A 26,634-nucleotide genomic window follows, 5' to 3' on the forward strand; every position below is an offset into this window, starting at 1 on the left:
GAGCAGCCGCGAGTGACGCCCAACGTCCGGGCCACGGCCAGCGCAAAGCCGCGGAGCAGGCAGAGAGTCACCACAGAGCACCCGGGAGCCGCGCACAGAGAGCGCCGCCGCCGCGAAGCCGCGCCGCCGACCAGCGAGCGCCGCTGCCGAGACGAGCGAGCGCGATCCGCGCGGAAAACCGCCACCCGCCACCGCAGGGTCGCGGTCCACGACGGAAAAGTGCTCCGTGCCGGACTGAAAACGGGAGCAAGTGCCCCCCCGAAGTAAGTCAGTGACGTCTCCGCCACCCACAGGAAAACACGCTGTGTTTTCCCCGCGTGGGACTGGAAGCGCAACCATTCACGGCTACGGAAAGCCGAAGAACGGACGCTTCCCGGGAAAGAAGACCCTGGTAGCAGCTTTTATTTGCGAAGATTCCGGTTTGGTGAGTGATTAGCCGCGGGGGGTACCCGGCTGATACTTCACGTGGGTGGGCTCTGCCGCGTTTCCGGCGGTACGGATCACGCAGCGCGCAGCGTGTGCGGCGGGCCGCCGGGGTCTTTCGCGTTTTTTGCTTTTTTTCTTTCGCCTTTTCTGCACCAGGGGTGAGGCTTTGGGTAGAAATAGCATGGGGACCACGCTATCTGCCCAACAAAGGGAATTCTATACCCAAATTAAGGGGATTTTATCAGTAAAACATCCCTACCCCCAAAAATTCAGTCAAGCAGTTTGTACGATGGCTCTGCTTTTCCTTTCCACGTGTAACCGCGGAGGATGCTCACAGAACAGAGTTCTGGGAGCAAGTAGGAGCCAGGTTAGCAGAGGGAATGGACAGGGATCCCTCTGTGAAAGATTGTTTCCCAAAGCTCCATTTGCTGATCTCGGAGGCTGTAAAAGCAGGGTCCGCGCGAGAAGCGGCTGAGGAAAGGAAAGAGCCATCGGGCAAAACTCTTGTTTCCCCCGAATCCATTTCCCCATCCTCTCCTACCCCTTTTTCCCCTAAACCGGGTAGGCAGAGGGGAGTACTCCGCCGCTCTGAGGCGCAGGGCAGCTCCACAGACGTGGACCGTGCTCCTGGCTCCCCCGAGCCGTCCCGGCACCCCCGCCTTGGTGGAATTAGCTACTCTGCTGAGGAACTAATCCCAAACCCCTTTTCCAATCCCTTTTTCCCAGTTAGAAATCCTAGTTCTGGCGCTACCCCGCGCTGCTCTGCTCCCCTGAATCCCTTTCTTTGTCCCCCTGAGGAAGCCGCAGCCACGTGGCTAGGGCCTCTGTCTTCCCAAGATGGAGGGCGGCCACGTGGAGAGGTTTCTTCTCCCCATAATCCCTTTGCCCCCTTTGTTCCCTGTATCCCCACCTTTGACCCCACCCCTTCCTGTTTCCCTGTGGGTGTGGGCACCGCCCACTCCAGGCATCGGGTTGCCACCCCTCCCCCTGTTCCCCCTCGGGTGGGCGTCCCCTTCTTCCATGTCCTGCCTGCCGCAACATCAGCCCCACCCTCCCCCAACAGGGAGGGGTCTGTCACCTCCGCCCCGCTGTCCCAGGGAGAAGATTCTCCCTGCCCTGTCCCACGTACCGCGCCCCCACGTCCTCCCGCTCCTCGGATACCCAGGGGGGGAGGGGGGAGTAGGGGAGAGGGGAGGGGACGGAGCCCAATCTATGAAGTCGAGCAGTCGCTCCGCACTCCAGCCTCCTACGCCAGGGGAGGGGAAAACCCTACATGGACACCCCTTCCCTATGAATCCATAAAAGAGGTCTGCAAAACATCACGCGATTTTGGACAAAAAAGCCCCTTTTTTAAAGGCATTTTAAAAGCGACTTTAACGTCTAGAACCGTAGTGCCAGCAGACCTTAAGTGTCTGTTTAGCTGCCTGCTTCTCCCATCAGACTACAGCCTGTGGGAGAGGAGGTGGAAGAAACTGGCAGCAGACCTGCTTCCCGAAATCCTAGAAGGGCCTTACAGCCTGGATTTCACGGAAGAACCGATCACTTTGGACCATCTTGTGGGTGAAGGAGAATGGAGTGAAGGGCAACTTCAAGCTCGGGGAATTCCAACGGCCGTGCTGGACATGTCCAGGGGTGCAGCAGAGCGTGCGTTCCTGGGCATGCCCACCAAGGACCCGATGGTTCCCTATACAGCGATTAAACAAGGTGTCGCAGAGCCTTTTGTAGATTTCGTAGACCGGGTCCGGGCGGCAGTCGAGAGACGGGTGGAGAGACCTGAACACCGAGACGGACTAGTCCTAGAAGTGGTGCACATGAATGCCAACACCATGTGCAAAAGAATCATCCTGTCGCTGCCGGCCTCACCAGCGCCGACCCTCGACCAGATCATCGAGGAGTGCACCCTGAAATCACACCTGATAGAGGAGGAAGCCCCAAAGAGACCTAAAGACAAGCTGGTCGCATCTGCTGTTGCTCCTCCAAGGAACTCAGCTCCGAAACGACTTCCATCCACACGCCGGTGCTTCCACTGCCATCAGGAGGGACATTTTCAGGATCGCTGCCCACTTCTAAGGACTATACCACCCAGGGCTGCGGGAGGAGGGAGGAGGGATGGGAGCCCCACAATCCCAAAAAACTAGGAAAGGAACGCGCACTTGCCTCGCGTGCTGACAAAAATGAGGCAAGTCGTGGTGCCGCGAGAGGAGCCGTGATACACCATCTAGTCCCATCTGTAAGCGGCTGCCTCTCAACTACTGACATCAGGGAGCCTTATCGGCTCCGACTCACCAATTCTGTCTGCTTTCGTTCCCAGGACTGGCATTTCTTCATAGCAGATGCAGAGCTTCTATCACACATCTGCCGCTGTGAAACCAGGAGGTTACAATGAAAGAAAACCCTCCTTAATCAGGCTGTTATCAGTGCCTTCAACACAGTGGTGCCTGTTATCATTCTTATAAAGTAGAGTCTGGAAGCCTTTCCTTTACAAACCAGTTTTTCAGGTATATGCAACTCCACTCTTAAACGGAATGAGTGCCCACAATAGATTTAATTCATTTTCATTTAGCAAAAATACATTCCCTGATTTCTTTTTTTTTCATTTTAGCTCAAGGACTGTGACTCTGGCCACAGAGATCTGAGCTATAAGATGTAGCAAAGTTATCTGTCTTGCCTCAGCATGCCCTGTTCATGTCCAGAGAACGGCCTGTTGTCAGAACCCTTTCTGAAGATGCAGTTAGTTGAAAATTGCAGGTGCAGGTGCTTGCAACTACTCCAACTATTTGTGCATCCTTCTGAGGGAAGCAAAGTCTGAAATGTAGGAGTGGCAGTATTTTGAAGGCAAGCGCAATATAATGAGGGTAATTGGTTTGGAAAGGTAGGGATAGCACTACCTGTAGTTTCACAAAGCATACTTTGAGAAAGGAAGAGCTGCATGCCTTAAGGTGCTAAATATGATCAGCATGTTCCATTCTGAACACCTGGACATGCTTGCAAAATGCAGGGCATGTCTCCATCCAGGCTGGAAAGAAGGAGCCCACTGCTGCAGGGTGGAGTGGGTTCCTTTGCGCAAGTCAGCACAAGTCCCAAACCCCTGAGGTGGTTTTGAAGGTACACAGCTTCTAGACACAAGCTATTGCCAGACTGTTTTTTAGTGTTGCCTGTTCCTCAGAGTGTGGACTAATCTCCACACTTCATTACCCATCCCTGTTTCTTTCATAAGACTCATGCCTTTCTGACCGCAGGTCGTGGGTTTACGCAGCTGAAAGTAGCTGGCAGGTTCCTGAGCTGAGCTGAGCTGAGCTGAGCTGAGGTGGTAGGCTAAGCAGAGCAGTAAAAGTGATTCACAGTCAGTGAGTTGACCCCAGGTCCTTCAAGTAATGCAGTCCACAAGGATTTTGCCAATATTTCCACTGGAAGCTTACCATGGGTAGCTTGCTTTTTCTGTGTTTGACTGGCTGGTGCACTGGGAGGAGGGACAAGAGACTGAGAAATGTTTGACCAGGGCATGAATGAAATTACTTTTTTCTTTAGTTGGTCCTAAGCATCTCAACCTGAAGTTCTGAGGAGAGAGAGTAGGAGTAGCAGAGCTCATTTAAAGCTGCCTTTTTCCCAGGATCAGTAAATTCTTAGCTCTTTATCACTCTGGGTCTAATAACGTGGGTTTTCAGAATAGCTTTTGCTGTAGGTGAGTATAAACGACCTCCCTTAGAGAAGGACAGAGGCTTTCTCTTGTCTGCTTGATGCTTAAGTGACTGGAGGTCAGAAGACATTTTCTCTCCTATTCTTCATCTTATTTACTCGTGTGCTTCAGGTGAGCACTGTGATGAAACTGGAAGCTTGTCATCAGAAGAGATTTAAAAGGAGCAGGGTGATATGGGTTGTTGAAACACAGTAGCCTGTGAAATTCATGGCTTTCTCCTGTTTCTTCCTGGTGATGCCTCTGAATAAAGGATCAGTGGCTGCTGTGATCCTGTCTTCCTCTGCTTCCCTCCCTGCTAGGTAACACTTGGAACATGAAGCTGTCCAATAGTGACCACATTTAGATGGCAGAATTTAGAAGGCATTGTTTGTTATTATATAGGATGGTTCAGAAAACTGTGTTGTCTGAGTGCAGGCAACTCTTGTGTCATGGGTGGAGAAGAGAAAGACAATTATTCAGGCATTCTGTGTTCCGTCAGCCCTCAGCTGATAAAGAGATCATCCAGAAAGAATTGGAGAAGCCCAAGGGAGCAAAAACCTCCCGCTGTGCTGTGATCAGCATCAGAGAAACTCTTCCCAATAAACTGCTCCATCATGTGCAGTAACAAGGATGTCCAACCAGAAAAAAGCAAGGGGGGAGGTTTGTACCGAGGATGGTGTTCAAATGCAGACATGTCTACATCCCATACAAAAAAGAGTTTCTCTCAGAATGGCTGTCATGCTAGGGTAGCCAGTTGCAGCAAGTGTCAGGAGGGGCACGTCTTTTATCTGTTGTTGGGGGAGAGCACATTAGAGTGGAATGAGCTAAGCTTCAGAAGTTCTGTGTTTCGAGGACTTTTCTTTTTCCATTTAAAAACTTGTATTTCTTGATTACAGTGACTTGCCCAATCTTCAGCCAGACTATTGATCAGCCATCTCTGGTGTAAGAAATAGTTTGTGTGGGCCTGAGGGTTTTTACGCTGCTGTGCAAACCATAAGTTAGTCATGTGTGATCTTTTGTCAGTCAATAAACAGATCTTTGGAAGTGTTCCTAATTCAGAAGAGAAACCCCAACACATCTTTTTTTTCACAAAAGGTCTGTGAGGCAGGACAGTGCTGGTGTAAAGTAAGTGTAGGCCTTAAGACAGGATGACATTACAACTTCCTGTGCATCATTCAAGCAGTGTGGATTTCTTTATTTCTCACTAAATCAGTAAATAAATATTAGCTGACATGACATGTTGCCTCCAAAGTAATTGTCCCGAATGGGTGTGCTTGAGATCACCCAAAAAAAGGAAGAGCTGATCCCAGGTGGTGTGTCAAAGCCAAGGCCTAACAAGTATTTCTCAGATCACACTACAGCCTGGAAAGGAGGAAGGGAGGGGCGATGCACCACCACAGAAATAAATATCAATATTGATAGCAAAAAAGTTCCGCCTTGCATAATAAATAAAAGCTTACCCCTGTATAGTGAAAACATCCATGGATCATGTCACCCAAATTTATATTTGACAAGGGTTGTGTGCAAGGGTGCTTGTGCCTGCTTTGTCAAAGGAAGCTCTGGTGTTCCCAGGTTCCTGAGTGATGGATCAGCACTTGGTGTCTGCTGGGGCTCTGGGTGCCCAGGGCCATGATGACTTCACTGACCGGGCTGGGGACGGCGGGCGGGGCTGGCCTGTGACGCGCTCTGGGTTCTGTGACATCACAGGCGCCGTGTCACCATGGGGGCAGCTATAAAAGGCCTCAGCGAGTTCCGCTGCCCCAGTAGAGCCTGGGCAAGCGGTGAGTACACAGCAGTGAGGAGACGGGGCTGGGGGGCTGGGGGAGGGCTGGGGGAGAAGCGTTGGTACCCGGGGCTGCCCCCGCATCCAGGGCCCAGCCCCGGCGGGAGCGCCTCGCTGAGGGCGCGCTTGCTTGCTGGGGCAGCGGTGCAGGCCTTGCCAGCTGCCAGGGGCCCTCCTCCCCTTCCTGCCGCCACATCCCTCCTGCTCCTGCCCCTCATTGTCTGTCTCCATTCCAGCCCCACTGAATCCCTTCTGTGTGTCCTCCTGCAGACCATGGCTTTACTTTCATTGCTCTTCGTGCTCGTGCAAAGCCTGATCCAGTACCCCCAGCCGGCTGGGGATGGGCTGGATGAGGCCACGCACCGGCAAATGAAGGAGCGTCAGGAGCTGCTGGACCGTGAGATGGCTCGGCTGCTGCAGGAGCTGGAGCAGGGGCCCCTGGAGCAGCAGGATGAGGGCTGGGGAGCCGTGCTCTTTGGTGCCCTGCAGCAGTGGCCATTCTGTGTTCTTGCTGGCGTCCTGCTACTCTTGGGCCTGTGGTTTAGCTGCAGAAGGAGCTGTGAGGCCAGCAGCAGCAGCAGCAGCAAGGACCAGACCTCCTGCAAGACCTTGGGAGATGGGAGAGGAACAGAACAGGAAGAAGACAGCACTGATTTAGAGGAAGGCAGAGAAAACACGGATGTGACTGTGGAGGCAGACGACAGTGAGACTGAAAATGACAGAGAAGGCAGTCCTGTGGCTGAAGATGAAGGAGACAATGATGCCATTGAAGGCAATGATGATGTGAAGGGGAAGGAAGACAGCGGTGTTCACAGTAACAAAGGCCATGACTTAATGAAAGATGATGGACAGAGTGATGGGGATGTGCCAGGAGACAGTAGTGGTGACGGAAATGAAGAAGAACCTGGTATTGTTGGTGGAAATGAAGAAGACCTAGATGAAGCAAACGAAGGAGAAAACAAGGACATACAGGTGGTACAGGGAAACAAGAATGAGGATAGAAAAGAAGATGAACAAGGTAACATGGCTGCCAGTGAAAAAGGTGGCAGTGATGGTGGCAAGGAAGAGAGCGGCAGTGGTGGAACTAAAGACAGTGAAGACACTCAGGATGCTGGGAATGAGCAAGGCATCCTTTTAGTGGATAGCATACGGTGGCCTGTGGAGGACCTGAAGAAAGGTTGCTCAGTGATAGCTGAGCTGATGGAGAGCTTCACGCGTGTCTTTGTGGACAGCGTGAGCAATAACTTCTACCCGGTGCCTCAAGAAGCCATCGGGGTGGGCAGTGCCTTTGAGGGCTGGAGTCCCCGTGAGTGGGATGGGGTGTACCAGGTGCTGGTCCCGCTGAATCCCCCGCCAGGGCATGCCTTCCACCTAGAGCTGAACAGTGCAGGGCAGATGGCAGCAAGGACCTTCAGTGTCCGTGTGGAGCTGGTGTGCATGTGCGAGAGGGAGCGGCTGGGCGAGAAGCTGTTGTGCTTCCTGCACCACTCGCAGGAGGAGCTGTGGCGGGAGCAGAAGCGCAGCCTCCTAGAGACACTCTGCACCGGCTCCTACCTGGATGTGGAGAAAACCTCCCGCTGGTTCTACCAGTTGGTGAGATGCTCGTGGCTGCATGTGCCTCAGTCATACTCATGGCACTTGGTGTTTCAGCCCTGCAGCCGGTCCTGCCAATTCCAGTTGTGCAAAGGCAAGAGGAGCCTGACCGTGGAAATGCTCTTTGGGGTGCGCCAAGGGGACTCTGACACCTTTGTGGTCAGCCAGCCCACAGAGGCCCAGAAAGGCAACTCCAGCAACTTTGTGAGCAGTCAGCCCGCCGAGGCCAACATCATGGCAAGCACAGCGTGGCCTGAGACATACGCTGTGGCAGAGGCAAAATTCTTCCAGCACATCGCCAGGCAGATGCCGTGCGAGGGCTTGCACCTGAAATGCCTGCAGGTCTTCACCTGCATCCTGAGGGGCACAGGTTTTTCCAGCTCTACCTGGAAGACTGTGGTCATGCACGTGCTGACCACCGTACCACTGTCCCAGTGGCGCAGGAAGGAATTTGCACAGCGGCTGTGGGACATCATGGTGTACCTGCGCCGCTGCCTGCACTTGAAATGCCTGGAGCACTTTGTGCTAGGCAACGAGAGGCTTCCTGCAGAGATCAGCTTGCCACCAGAAATGCAAAGGATTGAGCCGCTCAACCTCTTTGAGCACCTGGCCCAAGATCCTGCCACCCACCTAGAGGCACTGAAAGCTTATGGTCAGATGCGATTTCGCCTCCGGATGCTGCTCTCCAGCTACGGAGAGGAGTTCCCTGCACAGAGCTTTGCTGGGGGGGTCACACCTGATGGCAGCCATGTGAACTCTGCATAATTGCTGCATTCGTCACTGGCAATCCTGAAGCTGCTTTTCTGCTCCTGCGGAAGGAAGATGCTGCAGCACATGGATTCGTTGTGCAGACACACCTCTGAGTGGCCTTGCCCTTCACCTTCCAGTTACGATGGTGCTGTTGCCTAAGTCTGAGAGGTAGAAACTGTCTCCACATGCACATCCTCACAGAAGAACAGTGAAGCTGAAGAAGGTTGCTTGAAATACCTCGAAGACAGCAACCTAGGCCGTTACAGAATTAATGTAGTTATAATGTAGCAAGCTGTAGCTTTAATTAGACTTATTACTTGGCATTCCTTCCAGATGCCCTTTAGTGTTGTTAGTGTATAACTATTTTGCAAAGCTACTCTTAGTGTAGAGAAATAGAGTTTAGACTAGATTTGTTTAAAACCTTAGTTTAGAGAATTACTCTTAGTTTAGAGTAATACTCTACTGCAGTTGCTTGTCTGCTTTTAAATAATATTTGAATATGTATGTTTGAGAAATTAATAAAAGAAGTTTCTCAAATTGCCTGAAATGTGTCATTCTTTGTATGTAACCCTCTGTGTCTTAGAGAATGTCCTTCCTATACTGTTGCATCCCAGGTTTAGGTTCACATGGGTTTTTCCTTTGTTAGTTTTCCAGTTCTCTGTACCCTCGTGCATCCCCCGGGTTTTCCCCTACTCCTGCGATTTCCGTGCCTGTGTTCCCGGTCTCGTGGTGCCACTCACCCCAAAGTCTCGTGTCCGCCCCTGCCGTGTTCCCATTGGTCGCTGTAGTACACGTCATCACCGCGATGTCTGTACCCATTGGGCGGGAGGGCTCCCCGTCCGCCCTGTCCCTTCCCTATTTGATCCCACTCCTCGGCATGCTCGAGGCCATTTGCGTCCGTGCGAAGCTGGGATCGGCTGCAGCCTTTCCATCGCAGCTCTCGCAGCCAATAAAGCATCCAGCCGCCACGCGGACGGATTTGGATGAATTCCCTGCCTCTTTGTTTCTTCCCTCGCGCCGACGGCAAAGCGCGGCCATCAGCCCACCCCGGAGCGCGACAGCAAAAGCGCCCGGAAACTGCGGCGAGCCCCGGCCCCGACGAAAAGCTGAGAAGCCCAAGCCGGGCATTCGGGAGCTGACCGGGGCAGACAAAGTAAAGAGCAGCCGCGAGTGACGCCCAACGTCCGGGCCACGGCCAGCGCAAAGCCGCGGAGCAGGCAGAGAGTCACCACAGAGCACCCGGGAGCCGCGCACAGAGAGCGCCGCCGCCGCGAAGCCGCGCCGCCGACCAGCGAGCGCCGCTGCCGAGACGAGCGAGCGCGATCCGCGCGGAAAACCGCCACCGCCACCGCAGGGTCGCGGTCCACGACGGAAAAGTGCTCCGTGCCGGACTGAAAACGGGAGCAAGTGCCCCCCCGAAGTAAGTCAGTGACGTCTCCGCCACCCACAGGAAAACACGCTGTGTTTTCCTGCGTGGGACTGGAAGCGCAACCATTCACGGCTACGGAAAGCCGAAGAACGGACGCTTCCCGGGAAAGAAGACCCTGGTAGCAGCTTTTATTTGCGAAGATTCCGGTTTGGTGAGTGATTAGCCGCGGGGGGTACCCGGCTGATACTTCACGTGGGTGGGCTCTGCCGCGTTTCCGGCGGTACGGATCACGCAGCGCGCAGCGTGTGCGGCGGGCCGCCGGGGTCTTTCGCGTTTTTTGCTTTTTTTCTTTCGCCTTTTCTGCACCAGGGGTGAGGCTTTGGGTAGAAATAGCATGGGGACCACGCTATCTGCCCAACAAAGGGAATTCTATACCCAAATTAAGGGGATTTTATCAGTAAAACATCCCTACCCCAAAAATTCAGTCAAGCAGTTTGTACGATGGCTCTGCTTTTCCTTTCCACGTGTAACCGCGGAGGATGCTCACAGAACAGAGTTCTGGGAGCAAGTAGGAGCCAGGTTAGCAGAGGGAATGGACAGGGATCCCTCTGTGAAAGATTGTTTCCCAAAGCTCCATTTGCTGATCTCGGAGGCTGTAAAAGCAGGGTCCGCGCGAGAAGCGGCTGAGGAAAGGAAAGAGCCATCGGGCAAAACTCTTGTTTCCCCCGAATCCATTTCCCCATCCTCTCCTACCCCTTTTTCCCCTAAACCGGGTAGGCAGAGGGGAGTACTCCGCCGCTCTGAGGCGCAGGGCAGCTCCACAGACGTGGACCGTGCTCCTGGCTCCCCCGAGCCGTCCCGGCACCCCCGCCTTGGTGGAATTAGCTACTCTGCTGAGGAACTAATCCCAAACCCCTTTTCCAATCCCTTTTTCCCAGTTAGAAATCCTAGTTCTGGCGCTACCCCGCGCTGCTCTGCTCCCCTGAATCCCTTTCTTTGTCCCCCTGAGGAAGCCGCAGCCACGTGGCTAGGGCCTCTGTCTTCCCAAGATGGAGGGCGGCCACGTGGAGAGGTTTCTTCTCCCCATAATCCCTTTGCCCCCTTTGTTCCCTGTATCCCCACCTTTGACCCCACCCCTTCCTGTTTCCCTGTGGGTGTGGGCACCGCCCACTCCAGGCATCGGGTTGCCACCCCTCCCCCTGTTCCCCCTCGGGTGGGCGTCCCCTTCTTCCATGTCCTGCCTGCCGCAACATCAGCCCCACCCTCCCCCAACAGGGAGGGGTCTGTCACCTCCGCCCCGCTGTCCCAGGGAGAAGATTCTCCCTGCCCTGTCCCACGTACCGCGCCCCCACGTCCTCCCGCTCCTCGGATACCCAGGGGGGGAGGGGGGAGTAGGGGAGAGGGGAGGGGACGGAGCCCAATCTATGAAGTCGAGCAGTCGCTCCGCACTCCAGCCTCCTACGCCAGGGGAGGGGAAAACCCTACATGGACACCCCTTCCCTATGAATCCATAAAAGAGGTCTGCAAAACATCACGCGATTTTGGACAAAAAAGCCCCTTTTTTAAAGGCATTTTAAAAGCGACTTTAACGTCTAGAACCGTAGTGCCAGCAGACCTTAAGTGTCTGTTTAGCTGCCTGCTTCTCCCATCAGACTACAGCCTGTGGGAGAGGAGGTGGAAGAAACTGGCAGCAGACCTGCTTCCCGAAATCCTAGAAGGGCCTTACAGCCTGGATTTCACGGAAGAACCGATCACTTTGGACCATCTTGTGGGTGAAGGAGAATGGAGTGAAGGGCAACTTCAAGCTCGGGGAATTCCAACGGCCGTGCTGGACATGTCCAGGGGTGCAGCAGAGCGTGCGTTCCTGGGCATGCCCACCAAGGACCCGATGGTTCCCTATACAGCGATTAAACAAGGTGTCGCAGAGCCTTTTGTAGATTTCGTAGACCGGGTCCGGGCGGCAGTCGAGAGACGGGTGGAGAGACCTGAACACCGAGACGGACTAGTCCTAGAAGTGGTGCACATGAATGCCAACACCATGTGCAAAAGAATCATCCTGTCGCTGCCGGCCTCACCAGCGCCGACCCTCGACCAGATCATCGAGGAGTGCACCCTGAAATCACACCTGATAGAGGAGGAAGCCCCAAAGAGACCTAAAGACAAGCTGGTCGCATCTGCTGTTGCTCCTCCAAGGAACTCAGCTCCGAAACGACTTCCATCCACACGCCGGTGCTTCCACTGCCATCAGGAGGGACATTTTCAGGATCGCTGCCCACTTCTAAGGACTATACCACCCAGGGCTGCGGGAGGAGGGAGGAGGGATGGGAGCCCCACAATCCCAAAAAACTAGGAAAGGAACGCGCACTTGCCTCGCGTGCTGACAAAAATGAGGCAAGTCGTGGTGCCGCGAGAGGAGCCGTGATACACCATCTAGTCCCATCTGTAAGCGGCTGCCTCTCAACTACTGACATCAGGGAGCCTTATCGGCTCCGACTCACCAATTCTGTCTGCTTTCGTTCCCAGGACTGGCATTTCTTCATAGCAGATGCAGAGCTTCTATCACACATCTGCCGCTGTGAAACCAGGAGGTTACAATGAAAGAAAACCCTCCTTAATCAGGCTGTTATCAGTGCCTTCAACACAGTGGTGCCTGTTATCATTCTTATAAAGTAGAGTCTGGAAGCCTTTCCTTTACAAACCAGTTTTTCAGGTATATGCAACTCCACTCTTAAACGGAATGAGTGCCCACAATAGATTTAATTCATTTTCATTTAGCAAAAATACATTCCCTGATTTCTTTTTTTTTCATTTTAGCTCAAGGACTGTGACTCTGGCCACAGAGATCTGAGCTATAAGATGTAGCAAAGTTATCTGTCTTGCCTCAGCATGCCCTGTTCATGTCCAGAGAACGGCCTGTTGTCAGAACCCTTTCTGAAGATGCAGTTAGTTGAAAATTGCAGGTGCAGGTGCTTGCAACTACTCCAACTATTTGTGCATCCTTCTGAGGGAAGCAAAGTCTGAAATGTAGGAGTGGCAGTATTTTGAAGGCAAGCGCAATATAATGAGGGTAATTGGTTTGGAAAGGTAGGGATAGCACTACCTGTAGTTTCACAAAGCATACTTTGAGAAAGGAAGAGCTGCATGCCTTAAGGTGCTAAATATGATCAGCATGTTCCATTCTGAACACCTGGACATGCTTGCAAAATGCAGGGCATGTCTCCATCCAGGCTGGAAAGAAGGAGCCCACTGCTGCAGGGTGGAGTGGGTTCCTTTGCGCAAGTCAGCACAAGTCCCAAACCCCTGAGGTGGTTTTGAAGGTACACAGCTTCTAGACACAAGCTATTGCCAGACTGTTTTTTAGTGTTGCCTGTTCCTCAGAGTGTGGACTAATCTCCACACTTCATTACCCATCCCTGTTTCTTTCATAAGACTCATGCCTTTCTGACCGCAGGTCGTGGGTTTACGCAGCTGAAAGTAGCTGGCAGGTTCCTGAGCTGAGCTGAGCTGAGCTGAGCTGAGCTGAGGTGGTAGGCTAAGCAGAGCAGTAAAAGTGATTCACAGTCAGTGAGTTGACCCCAGGTCCTTCAAGTAATGCAGTCCACAAGGATTTTGCCAATATTTCCACTGGAAGCTTACCATGGGTAGCTTGCTTTTTCTGTGTTTGACTGGCTGGTGCACTGGGAGGAGGGACAAGAGACTGAGAAATGTTTGACCAGGGCATGAATGAAATTACTTTTTTCTTTAGTTGGTCCTAAGCATCTCAACCTGAAGTTCTGAGGAGAGAGAGTAGGAGTAGCAGAGCTCATTTAAAGCTGCCTTTTTCCCAGGATCAGTAAATTCTTAGCTCTTTATCACTCTGGGTCTAATAACGTGGGTTTTCAGAATAGCTTTTGCTGTAGGTGAGTATAAACGACCTCCCTTAGAGAAGGACAGAGGCTTTCTCTTGTCTGCTTGATGCTTAAGTGACTGGAGGTCAGAAGACATTTTCTCTCCTATTCTTCATCTTATTTACTCGTGTGCTTCAGGTGAGCACTGTGATGAAACTGGAAGCTTGTCATCAGAAGAGATTTAAAAGGAGCAGGGTGATATGGGTTGTTGAAACACAGTAGCCTGTGAAATTCATGGCTTTCTCCTGTTTCTTCCTGGTGATGCCTCTGAATAAAGGATCAGTGGCTGCTGTGATCCTGTCTTCCTCTGCTTCCCTCCCTGCTAGGTAACACTTGGAACATGAAGCTGTCCAATAGTGACCACATTTAGATGGCAGAATTTAGAAGGCATTGTTTGTTATTATATAGGATGGTTCAGAAAACTGTGTTGTCTGAGTGCAGGCAACTCTTGTGTCATGGGTGGAGAAGAGAAAGACAATTATTCAGGCATTCTGTGTTCCGTCAGCCCTCAGCTGATAAAGAGATCATCCAGAAAGAATTGGAGAAGCCCAAGGGAGCAAAAACCTCCCGCTGTGCTGTGATCAGCATCAGAGAAACTCTTCCCAATAAACTGCTCCATCATGTGCAGTAACAAGGATGTCCAACCAGAAAAAAGCAAGGGGGGAGGTTTGTACCGAGGATGGTGTTCAAATGCAGACATGTCTACATCCCATACAAAAAAGAGTTTCTCTCAGAATGGCTGTCATGCTAGGGTAGCCAGTTGCAGCAAGTGTCAGGAGGGGCACGTCTTTTATCTGTTGTTGGGGGAGAGCACATTAGAGTGGAATGAGCTAAGCTTCAGAAGTTCTGTGTTTCGAGGACTTTTCTTTTTCCATTTAAAAACTTGTATTTCTTGATTACAGTGACTTGCCCAATCTTCAGCCAGACTATTGATCAGCCATCTCTGGTGTAAGAAATAGTTTGTGTGGGCCTGAGGGTTTTTACGCTGCTGTGCAAACCATAAGTTAGTCATGTGTGATCTTTTGTCAGTCAATAAACAGATCTTTGGAAGTGTTCCTAATTCAGAAGAGAAACCCCAACACATCTTTTTTTTCACAAAAGGTCTGTGAGGCAGGACAGTGCTGGTGTAAAGTAAGTGTAGGCCTTAAGACTGGATGACATTACAACTTCCTGTGCATCATTCAAGCAGTGTGGATTTCTTTATTTCTCACTAAATCAGTAAATAAATATTAGCTGACATGACATGTTGCCTCCAAAGTAATTGTCCCGAATGGGTGTGCTTGAGATCACCCAAAAAAAGGAAGAGCTGATCCCAGGTGGTGTGTCAAAGCCAAGGCCTAACAAGTATTTCTCAGATCACACTACAGCCTGGAAAGGAGGAAGGGAGGGGCGATGCACCACCACAGAAATAAATATCAATATTGATAGCAAAAAAGTTCCGCCTTGCATAATAAATAAAAGCTTACCCCTGTATAGTGAAAACATCCATGGATCATGTCACCCAAATTTATATTTGACAAGGGTTGTGTGCAAGGGTGCTTGTGCCTGCTTTGTCAAAGGAAGCTCTGGTGTTCCCAGGTTCCTGAGTGATGGATCAGCACTTGGTGTCTGCTGGGGCTCTGGGTGCCCAGGGCCATGATGACTTCACTGACCGGGCTGGGGACGGCGGGCGGGGCTGGCCTGTGACGCGCTCTGGGTTCTGTGACATCACAGGCGCCGTGTCACCATGGGGGCAGCTATAAAAGGCCTCAGCGAGTTCCGCTGCCCCAGTAGAGCCTGGGCAAGCGGTGAGTACACAGCAGTGAGGAGATGGGGCTGGGGGGCTGGGGGAGGGCTGGGGGAGAAGCGTTGGTACCCGGGGCTGCCCCCGCATCCAGGGCCCAGCCCCGGCGGGAGCGCCTCGCTGAGGGCGCGCTTGCTTGCTGGGGCAGCGGTGCAGGCCTTGCCAGCTGCCAGGGGCCCTCCTCCCCTTCCTGCCGCCACATCCCTCCTGCTCCTGCCCCTCATTGTCTGTCTCCATTCCAGCCCCACTGAATCCCTTCTGTGTGTCCTCCTGTAGACCATGGCTTTACTTTCATTGCTCTTCGTGCTCGTGCAAAGCCTGATCCAGTACCCCCAGCCGGCTGGGGATGGGCTGGATGAGGCCACGCACCGGCAAATGAAGGAGCGTCAGGAGCTGCTGGACCGTGAGATGGCTCGGCTGCTGCAGGAGCTGGAGCAGGGGCCCCTGGAGCAGCAGGATGAGGGCTGGGGAGCCGTGCTCTTTGGTGCCCTGCAGCAGTGGCCATTCTGTGTTCTTGCTGGCGTCCTGCTACTCTTGGGCCTGTGGTTTAGCTGCAGAAGGAGCTGTGAGGCCAGCAGCAGCAGCAGCAGCAAGGACCAGACCTCCTGCAAGACCTTGGGAGATGGGAGAGGAACAGAACAGGAAGAAGACAGCACTGATTTAGAGGAAGGCAGAGAAAACACGGATGTGACTGTGGAGGCAGACGACAGTGAGACTGAAAATGACAGAGAAGGCAGTCCTGTGGCTGAAGATGAAGGAGACAATGATGCCATTGAAGGCAATGATGATGTGAAGGGGAAGGAAGACAGCGGTGTTCACAGTAACAAAGGCCATGACTTAATGAAAGATGATGGACAGAGTGATGGGGATGTGCCAGGAGACAGTAGTGGTGACGGAAATGAAGAAGAACCTGGTATTGTTGGTGGAAATGAAGAAGACCTAGATGAAGCAAACGAAGGAGAAAACAAGGACATACAGGTGGTACAGGGAAACAAGAATGAGGATAGAAAAGAAGATGAACAAGGTAACATGGCTGCCAGTGAAAAAGGTGGCAGTGATGGTGGCAAGGAAGAGAGCGGCAATGGTGGAACTAAAGACAGTGAAGACACTCAGGATGCTGGGAATGAGCAAGGCATCCTTTTAGTGGATAGCATACGGTGGCCTGTGGAGGACCTGAAGAAAGGTTGCTCAGTGATAGCTGAGCTGATGGAGAGCTTCACGCGTGTCTTTGTGGACAGCGTGAGCAATAACTTCTACCCGGTGCCTCAAGAAGCCATCGGGGTGGGCAGTGCCTTTGAGGGCTGGAGTCCCCGTGAGTGGGATGGGGTGTACCAGGTGCTGGTCCCGCTGAATCCCCCGCCAGGGCATGCCTTCCACCTAGAGCTGAACAGTGCAGGGCAGATGGCAGCAAGGACCTTCAGTGTCCGTGTGGAGCTGGTGTGCATGTGCGAGAGGGAGCGGCTGGGCGAGAAGCTGTTGTGCTTCCTGCACCACTCGCAGGAGGAGCTGTGGCGGGAGCAGAAGCGCAGCCTCCTAGAGACACTCTGCACCGGCTCCTACCTGGATGTGGAGAAAACCTCCCGCTGGTTCTACCAGTTGGTGAGATGCTCGTGGCTGCATGTGCCTCAGTCATACTCATGGCACTTGGTGTTTCAGCCCTGCAGCCGGTCCTGCCAATTCCAGTTGTGCAAAGGCAAGAGGAGCCTGACCGTGGAAATGCTCTTTGGGGTGCGCCAAGGGGACTCTGACACCTTTGTGGTCAGCCAGCCCACAGAGGCCCAGAAAGGCAACTCCAGCAACTTTGTGAGCAGTCAGCCCGCCGAGGCCAACATCATGGCAAGCACAGCGTGGCCTGAGACATACGCTGTGGCAGAGGCAAAATTCTTCCAGCACATCGCCAGGCAGATGCCGTGCGAGGGCTTGCACCTGAAATGCCTGCAGGTCTTCACCTGCATCCTGAGGGGCACAGGTTTTTCCAGCTCTACCTGGAAGACTGTGGTCATGCACGTGCTGACCACCGTACCACTGTCCCGGTGGCGCAGGAAGGAATTTGCACAGCGGCTGTGGGACATCATGGTGTACCTGCGCCGCTGCCTGCACTTGAAATGCCTGGAGCACTTTGTGCTAGGCAACGAGAGGCTTCCTGCAGAGATCAGCTTGCCACCAGAAATGCAAAGGATTGAGCCGCTCAACCTCTTTGAGCACCTGGCCCAAGATCCTGCCACCCACCTAGAGGCACTGAAAGCTTATGGTCAGATGCGATTTCGCCTCCGGATGCTGCTCTCCAGCTACGGAGAGGAGTTCCCTGCACAGAGCTTTGCTGGGGGGGTCACACCCGATGGCAGCCATGTGAACTCTGCATAATTGCTGCATTCGTCACTGGCAATCCTGAAGCTGCTTTTCTGCTCCTGCGGAAGGAAGATGCTGCAGCACATGGATTCGTTGTGCAGACACACCTCTGAGTGGCCTTGCCCTTCACCTTCCAGTTACGATGGTGCTGTTGCCTAAGTCTGAGAGGTAGAAACTGTCTCCACATGCACATCCTCACAGAAGAACAGTGAAGCTGAAGAAGGTTGCTTGAACTACCTCGAAGACAGCAACCTAGGCCGTTGCAGAATTAATGTAGTTATAATGTAGCAAGCTGTAGCTTTAATTAGACTTATTACTTGGCATTCCTTCCAGATGCCCTTTAGTGTTGTTAGTGTATAACTATTTTGCAAAGCTACTCTTAGTGTAGAGAAATAGAGTTTAGACTAGATTTGTTTAAAACCTTAGTTTAGAGAATTACTCTTAGTTTAGAGTAATACTCTACTGCAGTTGCTTGTCTGCTTTTAAATAATATTTGAATATGTATGTTTGAGAAATTAATAAAAGAAGTTTCTCAAATTGCCTGAAATGTGTCATTCTTTGTATGTAACCCTCTGTGTCTTAGAGAATGTCCTTCCTATACCTCTATCTGAAATAAAGACTCTTTGCAAACAGAGATGTTGGATATATTAAGTATGCTGTCTCTTGAACATTTCCATAGAAATGCTTAAAGCTTTGTTGTAGTTTGGGTTGGTTTAGTTAGGGATATTAGTAAATGTTAGTTAGGTTGGTTCTCTGTTGTCCTGGCTTGTAAAATAAGCATGTATTCTATTTTTGCCATCTGTTGGGAGTTAGGCAGTTTTTCTTATCTCTTTCAAGAACAATGACACTGCCAGGAAGATAATCTCCTGTTAATGGGCTATTGAATTACTCACTGTGGCTGGTAAGACTAGTTACATCATCCCATTGTGAGATGCTCCACCCAGAGGGAGGAGCCAAGCATCCCTGCCACCATAAAACAAGCATTTCTGAGACAACAGACAGCCTTCTTCGCCGGATTTCCCAGAGGAATCAGGAACCAGGCCCAGCTGCTCCTTCGCCGCATCTTCAGAAAGGACCTACACCCTTCTGCAGATTGCCGCTCCAGGAGGAGCAGCCACCATCTGGCTGGACTACTATCAACACCCTGACTTCTCAGGGTGTCAGGTTTTTCTCACTCTGCCAGTGTTTTTGGTTTTTTTTTTTTTTTTTTTTTTTTTTTGCTTGCGCTAAATTGCATTGTTATTTAGTTTTTTTCCTTCCTAGTAAAAAACTGTTATTCCCATTCTCATATCTTTGCCTGAGAGCCCTTTTAATTCTGAAATTGTGATAATTTGGAAGGAGGGGGTTTACCTTTTCCATTTCACAGGAGGCTTTTGACTTCCTTCACAGACTCCTGTCTTTTCAAACCAAGACATCTGTACACCTATTTCCCCCTAACAATGGTCCGCTCCAAGCTGTCTACCATAGGAGCTCTTATATGTCAATCTTGTAACCACGCCCTTCTTCCTCATAGAAAGTTCTGTGTCAATCACCCCACCTCTACATTCCCATTTGTCCCAGAACGCTGTATCCACCTCTGTTATGTTCTCATAGGTTGTTATGTTCCATGTCACTCCCCTGTTGTCTGTCCCTTTTGGGTGAAGGGGTTTTCCACCCCTGTCCACACGCCCCCTATTTGAACCAATGACTTCTCCGTCCCGTCGCCATTTTGCCCTGCACCGGCACCGGGAACAGTTGCTCTGACCACCGCTGCGATCACGTGGGAAATAAACAGTTCTCTGCCTCGCCAGCAAAGTGTGCCTTTCTCGTCCCTTCGTTTTCCCTCAGTGTGAAGCTACCAAAGCTGCGAACCCACGCCGGAGCACTCAGCACTAGCAGGGAGGCAAATGCCATAGCCCTGGAGCGCCTGTCCATGTGGCAGCCACGGTCTCTGCAAGGGCAGCCAGAGGCCATGGGGGTGAAAATCTGCGAAGTCTGAAATGAAAATGCCCTGAAGTGCCTGAAATTTTGCAGCAGAGTACTCCTGAATTTTTTAGGAATATTTGGAAAAGTTTTCTTTACACAATCACTTTTATGTGCTCCTAGGGAACAATTTAGTCCTAAAAGATTGAGCTATCCTTCAGTAATAGTTGCCCTTCAGTAATATCTACATATACATGTGTGAAGAAATAATAAAAGGAGAAAAGTTTCTCAAATTGCCTGAAACATGTCCTTCTTTTTATTTAACCCACCATTTCTTTAAAAATGTCCATCCAGTGCAACTACCTGAAAAAATGACAAAGTGGCTCAAACGGTGATTTTGTCCAGCAGTCACTTCTCGGTATTCTACTTCCATAGCACTTTAAAGCAGGGCTATTAATTTTGCCTCATGAATTCAACTGTGCAATTTTTTCATTGGTAAATTAAACCTTTTCTTATCACTTTACCCTTCCTGGCAACTGTTTACATGCAGCACACATCATCACTGATAGAAGAATGGAACAGGTCCTGGAACAAAAATTTTCAGTGCATTCTCTCCTGAAAACCCCAAAGTATGTATTGCCCTTACATTCAGCAGGGAGGAATCAAGCTGCAAGAGAATGAGCTCTTCATTGTAATGCTTCTCCTTAATGTTTTATTGGCTAGAATGGAATTCCTCATTTTTCTTTGTCCCTTCCTCATCACTCAACACAGCTTCTTAGGAGCCAAATCACTTAATCCAGCAAACTCATACCATCCCTAACACCTCCTCCTTTCTCTTCACACATTTAAACCTTCACCTTCATAGTACCTCATGAGAACAATATTACAATTTTTACTATAGGTTTTGAGAGTGATGAAACAAAGTTGCCATCAGGTTTTGTTCCTACGGACGTTAAATCTTTCAGGTCTTTCCTTTTCATATGCTGATTTTATATTGTGGATTTACAAGCATTTTATTTTAGCTCTCCCATTACCAATATCTATTACAATGCATAGACTCAAGGAGACCTTCACTGGCTCCATTGCAGCTCTGTAGCTGTTTGTACTTACCCTTAATGAAGTCAGATTTCAGGATCAGAGACTTCAAAACCTGTTGGTCAGGAAGCTCCATAGTGGTTTCCATGGAAGATCTTTCTACCATCAACTTGCTTCTCTAGAAGCAAAAGATGTATGTACAACTAAAATAGAAATTCACTGCATTCCAGGAAAGCCCTGAAAGTGCAATTTGTGCTTTCCTGATTAATTAGGAGATAAGACAGTCTTAGACTATCTGCTGAACAACTGATGGCTATCAGAATTGTTAAAACCATTTTTATCTTTGTTTCCAGGATTACGGAAATAATAAAAATGTTTCAGTTGTGCTGAGGAAAAGAGAAAGGGGCAAAATAGAGAATAGTAAGGTGAGTAACATTTTTCACTGACAATTTGTTTTCTGCTCACAACTTACAAGACATAAATAAAGATGAAAGGTGTTGTCATTAAGAATCAGAATGAGTGGGTTTCTTGGCAGAACCAAAGAAAAAAAATATTAATATGCTGACTTATGAATTCTATAGGTAATAGTCAAATCACAATAAAATTCATTTGGCAAAATAGTAATATATGTGGATAGTAAAAACAATCTATGCTTTTTGATTTTTCACATCACTCTCTTCAGCCAAGACCATGCTGTTCTTCATCTTTTCAATGGTTAAGGAATCTAATTTGCAAGTAACAATGGTTACAAAGTAACCACACATTCATAAGAAACATAAATAGAAAACTATTATTTACATTTTCCTAGAAGGAAAAATTCATAATGAATATGACAAAAGAAAGCAAGTAAGGACCTGGTTTTAAATTGTGTGTGATTACAATGAAAGAAAACCCTCCTTAATCAGGCTGTTATCAGTGCCTTCAACACAGTGGTGCCTGTTATCATTCTTATAAAGTAGAGTCTGGAAGCCTTTCCTTTACAAACCAGTTTTTCAGGTATATGCAACTCCACTCTTAAACGGAATGAGTGCCCACAATAGATTTAATTCATTTTCATTTAGCAAAAATACATTCCCTGATTTCTTTTTTTTCATTTTAGCTCAAGGACTGTGACTCTGGCCACAGAGATCTGAGCTATAAGATGTAGCAAAGTTATCTGTCTTGCCTCAGCATGCCCTGTTCATGTCCAGAGAACGGCCTGTTGTCAGAACCCTTTCTGAAGATGCAGTTAGTTGAAAATTGCAGGTGCAGGTGCTTGCAACTACTCCAACTATTTGTGCATCCTTCTGAGGGAAGCAAAGTCTGAAATGTAGGAGTGGCAGTATTTTGAAGGCAAGCGCAATATAATGAGGGTAATTGGTTTGGAAAGGTAGGGATAGCACTACCTGTAGTTTCACAAAGCATACTTTGAGAAAGGAAGAGCTGCATGCCTTAAGGTGCTAAATATGATCAGCATGTTCCATTCTGAACACCTGGACATGCTTGCAAAATGCAGGGCATGTCTCCATCCAGGCTGGAAAGAAGGAGCCCACTGCTGCAGGGTGGAGTGGGTTCCTTTGTGCAAGTCAGCACAAGTCCCAAACCCCTGAGGTGGTTTTGAAGGTACACAGCTTCTAGACACAAGCTATTGCCAGACTGTTTTTTAGTGTTGCCTGTTCCTCAGAGTGTGGACTAATCTCCACACTTCATTACCCATCCCTGTTTCTTTCATAAGACTCATGCCTTTCTGACTGCAGGTCGTGGGTTTACGCAGCTGAAAGTAGCTGGCAGGTTCCTGAGCTGAGCTGAGCTGAGCTGAGCTGAGCTGAGGTGGTAGGCTAAGCAGAGCAGTAAAAGTGATTCACAGTCAGTGAGTTGACCCCAGGTCCTTCAAGTAATGCAGTCCACAAGGATTTTGCCAATATTTCCACTGGAAGCTTACCATGGGTAGCTTGCTTTTTCTGTGTTTGACTGGCTGGTGCACTGGGAGGAGGGACAAGAGACTGAGAAATGTTTGACCAGGGCATGAATGAAATTACTTTTTTCTTTAGTTGGTCCTAAGCATCTCAACCTGAAGTTCTGAGGAGAGAGAGTAGGAGTAGCAGAGCTCATTTAAAGCTGCCTTTTTCCCAGGATCAGTAAATTCTTAGCTCTTTATCACTCTGGGTCTAATAACGTGGGTTTTCAGAATAGCTTTTGCTGTAGGTGAGTATAAACGACCTCCCTTAGAGAAGGACAGAGGCTTTCTCTTGTCTGCTTGATGCTTAAGTGACTGGAGGTCAGAAGACATTTTCTCTCCTATTCTTCATCTTATTTACTCGTGTGCTTCAGGTGAGCACTGTGATGAAACTGGAAGCTTGTCATCAGAAGAGATTTAAAAGGAGCAGGGTGATATGGGTTGTTGAAACACAGTAGCCTGTGAAATTCATGGCTTTCTCCTGTTTCTTCCTGGTGATGCCTCTGAATAACGGATCAGTGGCTGCTGTGATCCTGTCTTCCTCTGCTTCCCTCCCTGCTAGGTAACACTTGGAACATGAAGCTGTCCAATAGTGACCACATTTAGATGGCAGAATTTAGAAGGCATTGTTTGTTATTATATAGGATGGTTCAGAAAACTGTGTTGTCTGAGTGCAGGCAACTCTTGTGTCATGGGTGGAGAAGAGAAAGACAATTATTCAGGCATTCTGTGTTCCGTCAGCCCTCAGCTGATAAAGAGATCATCCAGAAAGAATTGGAGAAGCCCAAGGGAGCAAAAACCTCCCGCTGTGCTGTGATCAGCATCAGAGAAACTCTTCCCAATAAACTGCTCCATCATGTGCAGTAACAAGGATGTCCAACCAGAAAAAAGCAAGGGGGGAGGTTTGTACCGAGGATGGTGTTCAAATGCAGACATGTCTACATCCCATACAAAAAAGAGTTTCTCTCAGAATGGCTGTCATGCTAGGGTAGCCAGTTGCAGCAAGTGTCAGGAGGGGCACGTCTTTTATCTGTTGTTGGGGGAGAGCACATTAGAGTGGAATGAGCTAAGCTTCAGAAGTTCTGTGTTTCGAGGACTTTTCTTTTTCCATTTAAAAACTTGTATTTCTTGATTACAGTGACTTGCCCAATCTTCAGCCAGACTATTGATCAGCCATCTCTGGTGTAAGAAATAGTTTGTGTGGGCCTGAGGGTTTTTACGCTGCTGTGCAAACCATAAGTTAGTCATGTGTGATCTTTTGTCAGTCAATAAACAGATCTTTGGAAGTGTTCCTAATTCAGAAGAGAAACCCCAACACATCTTTTTTTTCACAAAAGGTCTGTGAGGCAGGACAGTGCTGGTGTAAAGTAAGTGTAGGCCTTAAGACTGGATGACATTACAACTTCCTGTGCATCATTCAAGCAGTGTGGATTTCTTTATTTCTCACTAAATCAGTAAATAAATATTAGCTGACATGACATGTTGCCTCCAAAGTAATTGTCCCGAATGGGTGTGCTTGAGATCACCCAAAAAAAGGAAGAGCTGATCCCAGGTGGTGTGTCAAAGCCAAGGCCTAACAAGTATTTCTCAGATCACACTACAGCCTGGAAAGGAGGAAGGGAGGGGCGATGCACCACCACAGAAATAAATATCAATATTGATAGCAAAAAAGTTCCGCCTTGCATAATAAATAAAAGCTTACCCCTGTATAGTGAAAACATCCATGGATCATGTCACCCAAATTTATATTTGACAAGGGTTGTGTGCAAGGGTGCTTGTGCCTGCTTTGTCAAAGGAAGCTCTGGTGTTCCCAGGTTCCTGAGTGATGGATCAGCACTTGGTGTCTGCTGGGGCTCTGGGTGCCCAGGGCCATGATGACTTCACTGACCGGGCTGGGGACGGCGGGCGGGGCTGGCCTGTGACGCGCTCTGGGTTCTGTGACATCACAGGCGCCGTGTCACCATGGGGGCAGCTATAAAAGGCCTCAGCGAGTTCCGCTGCCCCAGTAGAGCCTGGGCAAGCGGTGAGTACACAGCAGTGAGGAGACGGGGCTGGGGGGCTGGGGGAGGGCTGGGGGAGAAGCGTTGGTACCCGGGGCTGGCCCCGCATCCAGGGCCCAGCCCCGGCGGGAGCGCCTCGCTGAGGGCGCGCTTGCTTGCTGGGGCAGCGGTGCAGGCCTTGCCAGCTGCCAGGGGCCCTCCTCCCCTTCCTGCCGCCACATCCCTCCTGCTCCTGCCCCTCATTGTCTGTCTCCATTCCAGCCCCACTGAATCCCTTCTGTGTGTCCTCCTGCAGACCATGGCTTTACTTTCATTGCTCTTCGTGCTCGTGCAAAGCCTGATCCAGTACCCCCAGCCGGCTGGGGATGGGCTGGATGAGGCCACGCACCGGCAAATGAAGGAGCGTCAGGAGCTGCTGGACCGTGAGATGGCTCGGCTGCTGCAGGAGCTGGAGCAGGGGCCCCTGGAGCAGCAGGATGAGGGCTGGGGAGCCGTGCTCTTTGGTGCCCTGCAGCAGTGGCCATTCTGTGTTCTTGCTGGCGTCCTGCTACTCTTGGGCCTGTGGTTTAGCTGCAGAAGGAGCTGTGAGGCCAGCAGCAGCAGCAGCAGCAAGGACCAGACCTCCTGCAAGACCTTGGGAGATGGGAGAGGAACAGAACAGGAAGAAGACAGCACTGATTTAGAGGAAGGCAGAGAAAACACGGATGTGACTGTGGAGGCAGACGACAGTGAGACTGAAAATGACAGAGAAGGCAGTCCTGTGGCTGAAGATGAAGGAGACAATGATGCCATTGAAGGCAATGATGATGTGAAGGGGAAGGAAGACAGCGGTGTTCACAGTAACAAAGGCCATGACTTAATGAAAGATGATGGACAGAGTGATGGGGATGTGCCAGGAGACAGTAGTGGTGACGGAAATGAAGAAGAACCTGGTATTGTTGGTGGAAATGAAGAAGACCTAGATGAAGCAAACGAAGGAGAAAACAAGGACATACAGGTGGTACAGGGAAACAAGAATGAGGATAGAAAAGAAGATGAACAAGGTAACATGGCTGCCAGTGAAAAAGGTGGCAGTGATGGTGGCAAGGAAGAGAGCGGCAATGGTGGAACTAAAGACAGTGAAGACACTCAGGATGCTGGGAATGAGCAAGGCATCCTTTTAGTGGATAGCATACGGTGGCCTGTGGAGGACCTGAAGAAAGGTTGCTCAGTGATAGCTGAGCTGATGGAGAGCTTCACGCGTGTCTTTGTGGACAGCGTGAGCAATAACTTCTACCCGGTGCCTCAAGAAGCCATCGGGGTGGGCAGTGCCTTTGAGGGCTGGAGTCCCCGTGAGTGGGATGGGGTGTACCAGGTGCTGGTCCCGCTGAATCCCCCGCCAGGGCATGCCTTCCACCTAGAGCTGAACAGTGCAGGGCAGATGGCAGCAAGGACCTTCAGTGTCCGTGTGGAGCTGGTGTGCATGTGCGAGAGGGAGCGGCTGGGCGAGAAGCTGTTGTGCTTCCTGCACCACTCGCAGGAGGAGCTGTGGCGGGAGCAGAAGCGCAGCCTCCTAGAGACACTCTGCACCGGCTCCTACCTGGATGTGGAGAAAACCTCCCGCTGGTTCTACCAGTTGGTGAGATGCTCGTGGCTGCATGTGCCTCAGTCATACTCATGGCACTTGGTGTTTCAGCCCTGCAGCCGGTCCTGCCAATTCCAGTTGTGCAAAGGCAAGAGGAGCCTGACCGTGGAAATGCTCTTTGGGGTGCGCCAAGGGGACTCTGACACCTTTGTGGTCAGCCAGCCCACAGAGGCCCAGAAAGGCAACTCCAGCAACTTTGTGAGCAGTCAGCCCGCCGAGGCCAACATCATGGCAAGCACAGCGTGGCCTGAGACATACGCTGTGGCAGAGGCAAAATTCTTCCAGCACATCGCCAGGCAGATGCCGTGCGAGGGCTTGCACCTGAAATGCCTGCAGGTCTTCACCTGCATCCTGAGGGGCACAGGTTTTTCCAGCTCTACCTGGAAGACTGTGGTCATGCACGTGCTGACCACCGTACCACTGTCCCGGTGGCGCAGGAAGGAATTTGCACAGCGGCTGTGGGACATCATGGTGTACCTGCGCCGCTGCCTGCACTTGAAATGCCTGGAGCACTTTGTGCT

General features: G+C 50.5%; 1 protein-coding gene across 1 annotated transcript in view; it reads left to right on the forward strand.

Moving 5' to 3' along the window:
* The window catches only part of LOC137466608 (uncharacterized), a gene marked incomplete at its 3' end in the record, with an annotated part of 47,877 nt that extends 22,345 nt beyond the window's left edge, over nucleotides 1-25,532 (forward strand). Inside the window, exons 5-7 of the mRNA XM_068178286.1 lie at nucleotides 6,631-7,062; nucleotides 16,019-16,291; nucleotides 25,260-25,532. Of these exons, the coding sequence (XP_068034387.1) occupies nucleotides 6,631-7,062; nucleotides 16,019-16,291; nucleotides 25,260-25,532 (978 nt within the window). The remainder of the gene's footprint in view (nucleotides 1-6,630; nucleotides 7,063-16,018; nucleotides 16,292-25,259) is intronic.
* Between the last annotated feature and the right edge of the window lie 1,102 nt (nucleotides 25,533-26,634).

The sequence above is a fragment of the Anomalospiza imberbis genome, unplaced genomic scaffold, assembly GCF_031753505.1.
Source record: "Anomalospiza imberbis isolate Cuckoo-Finch-1a 21T00152 unplaced genomic scaffold, ASM3175350v1 scaffold_325, whole genome shotgun sequence".
Lineage (NCBI taxonomy): Eukaryota > Metazoa > Chordata > Aves > Passeriformes > Viduidae > Anomalospiza > Anomalospiza imberbis.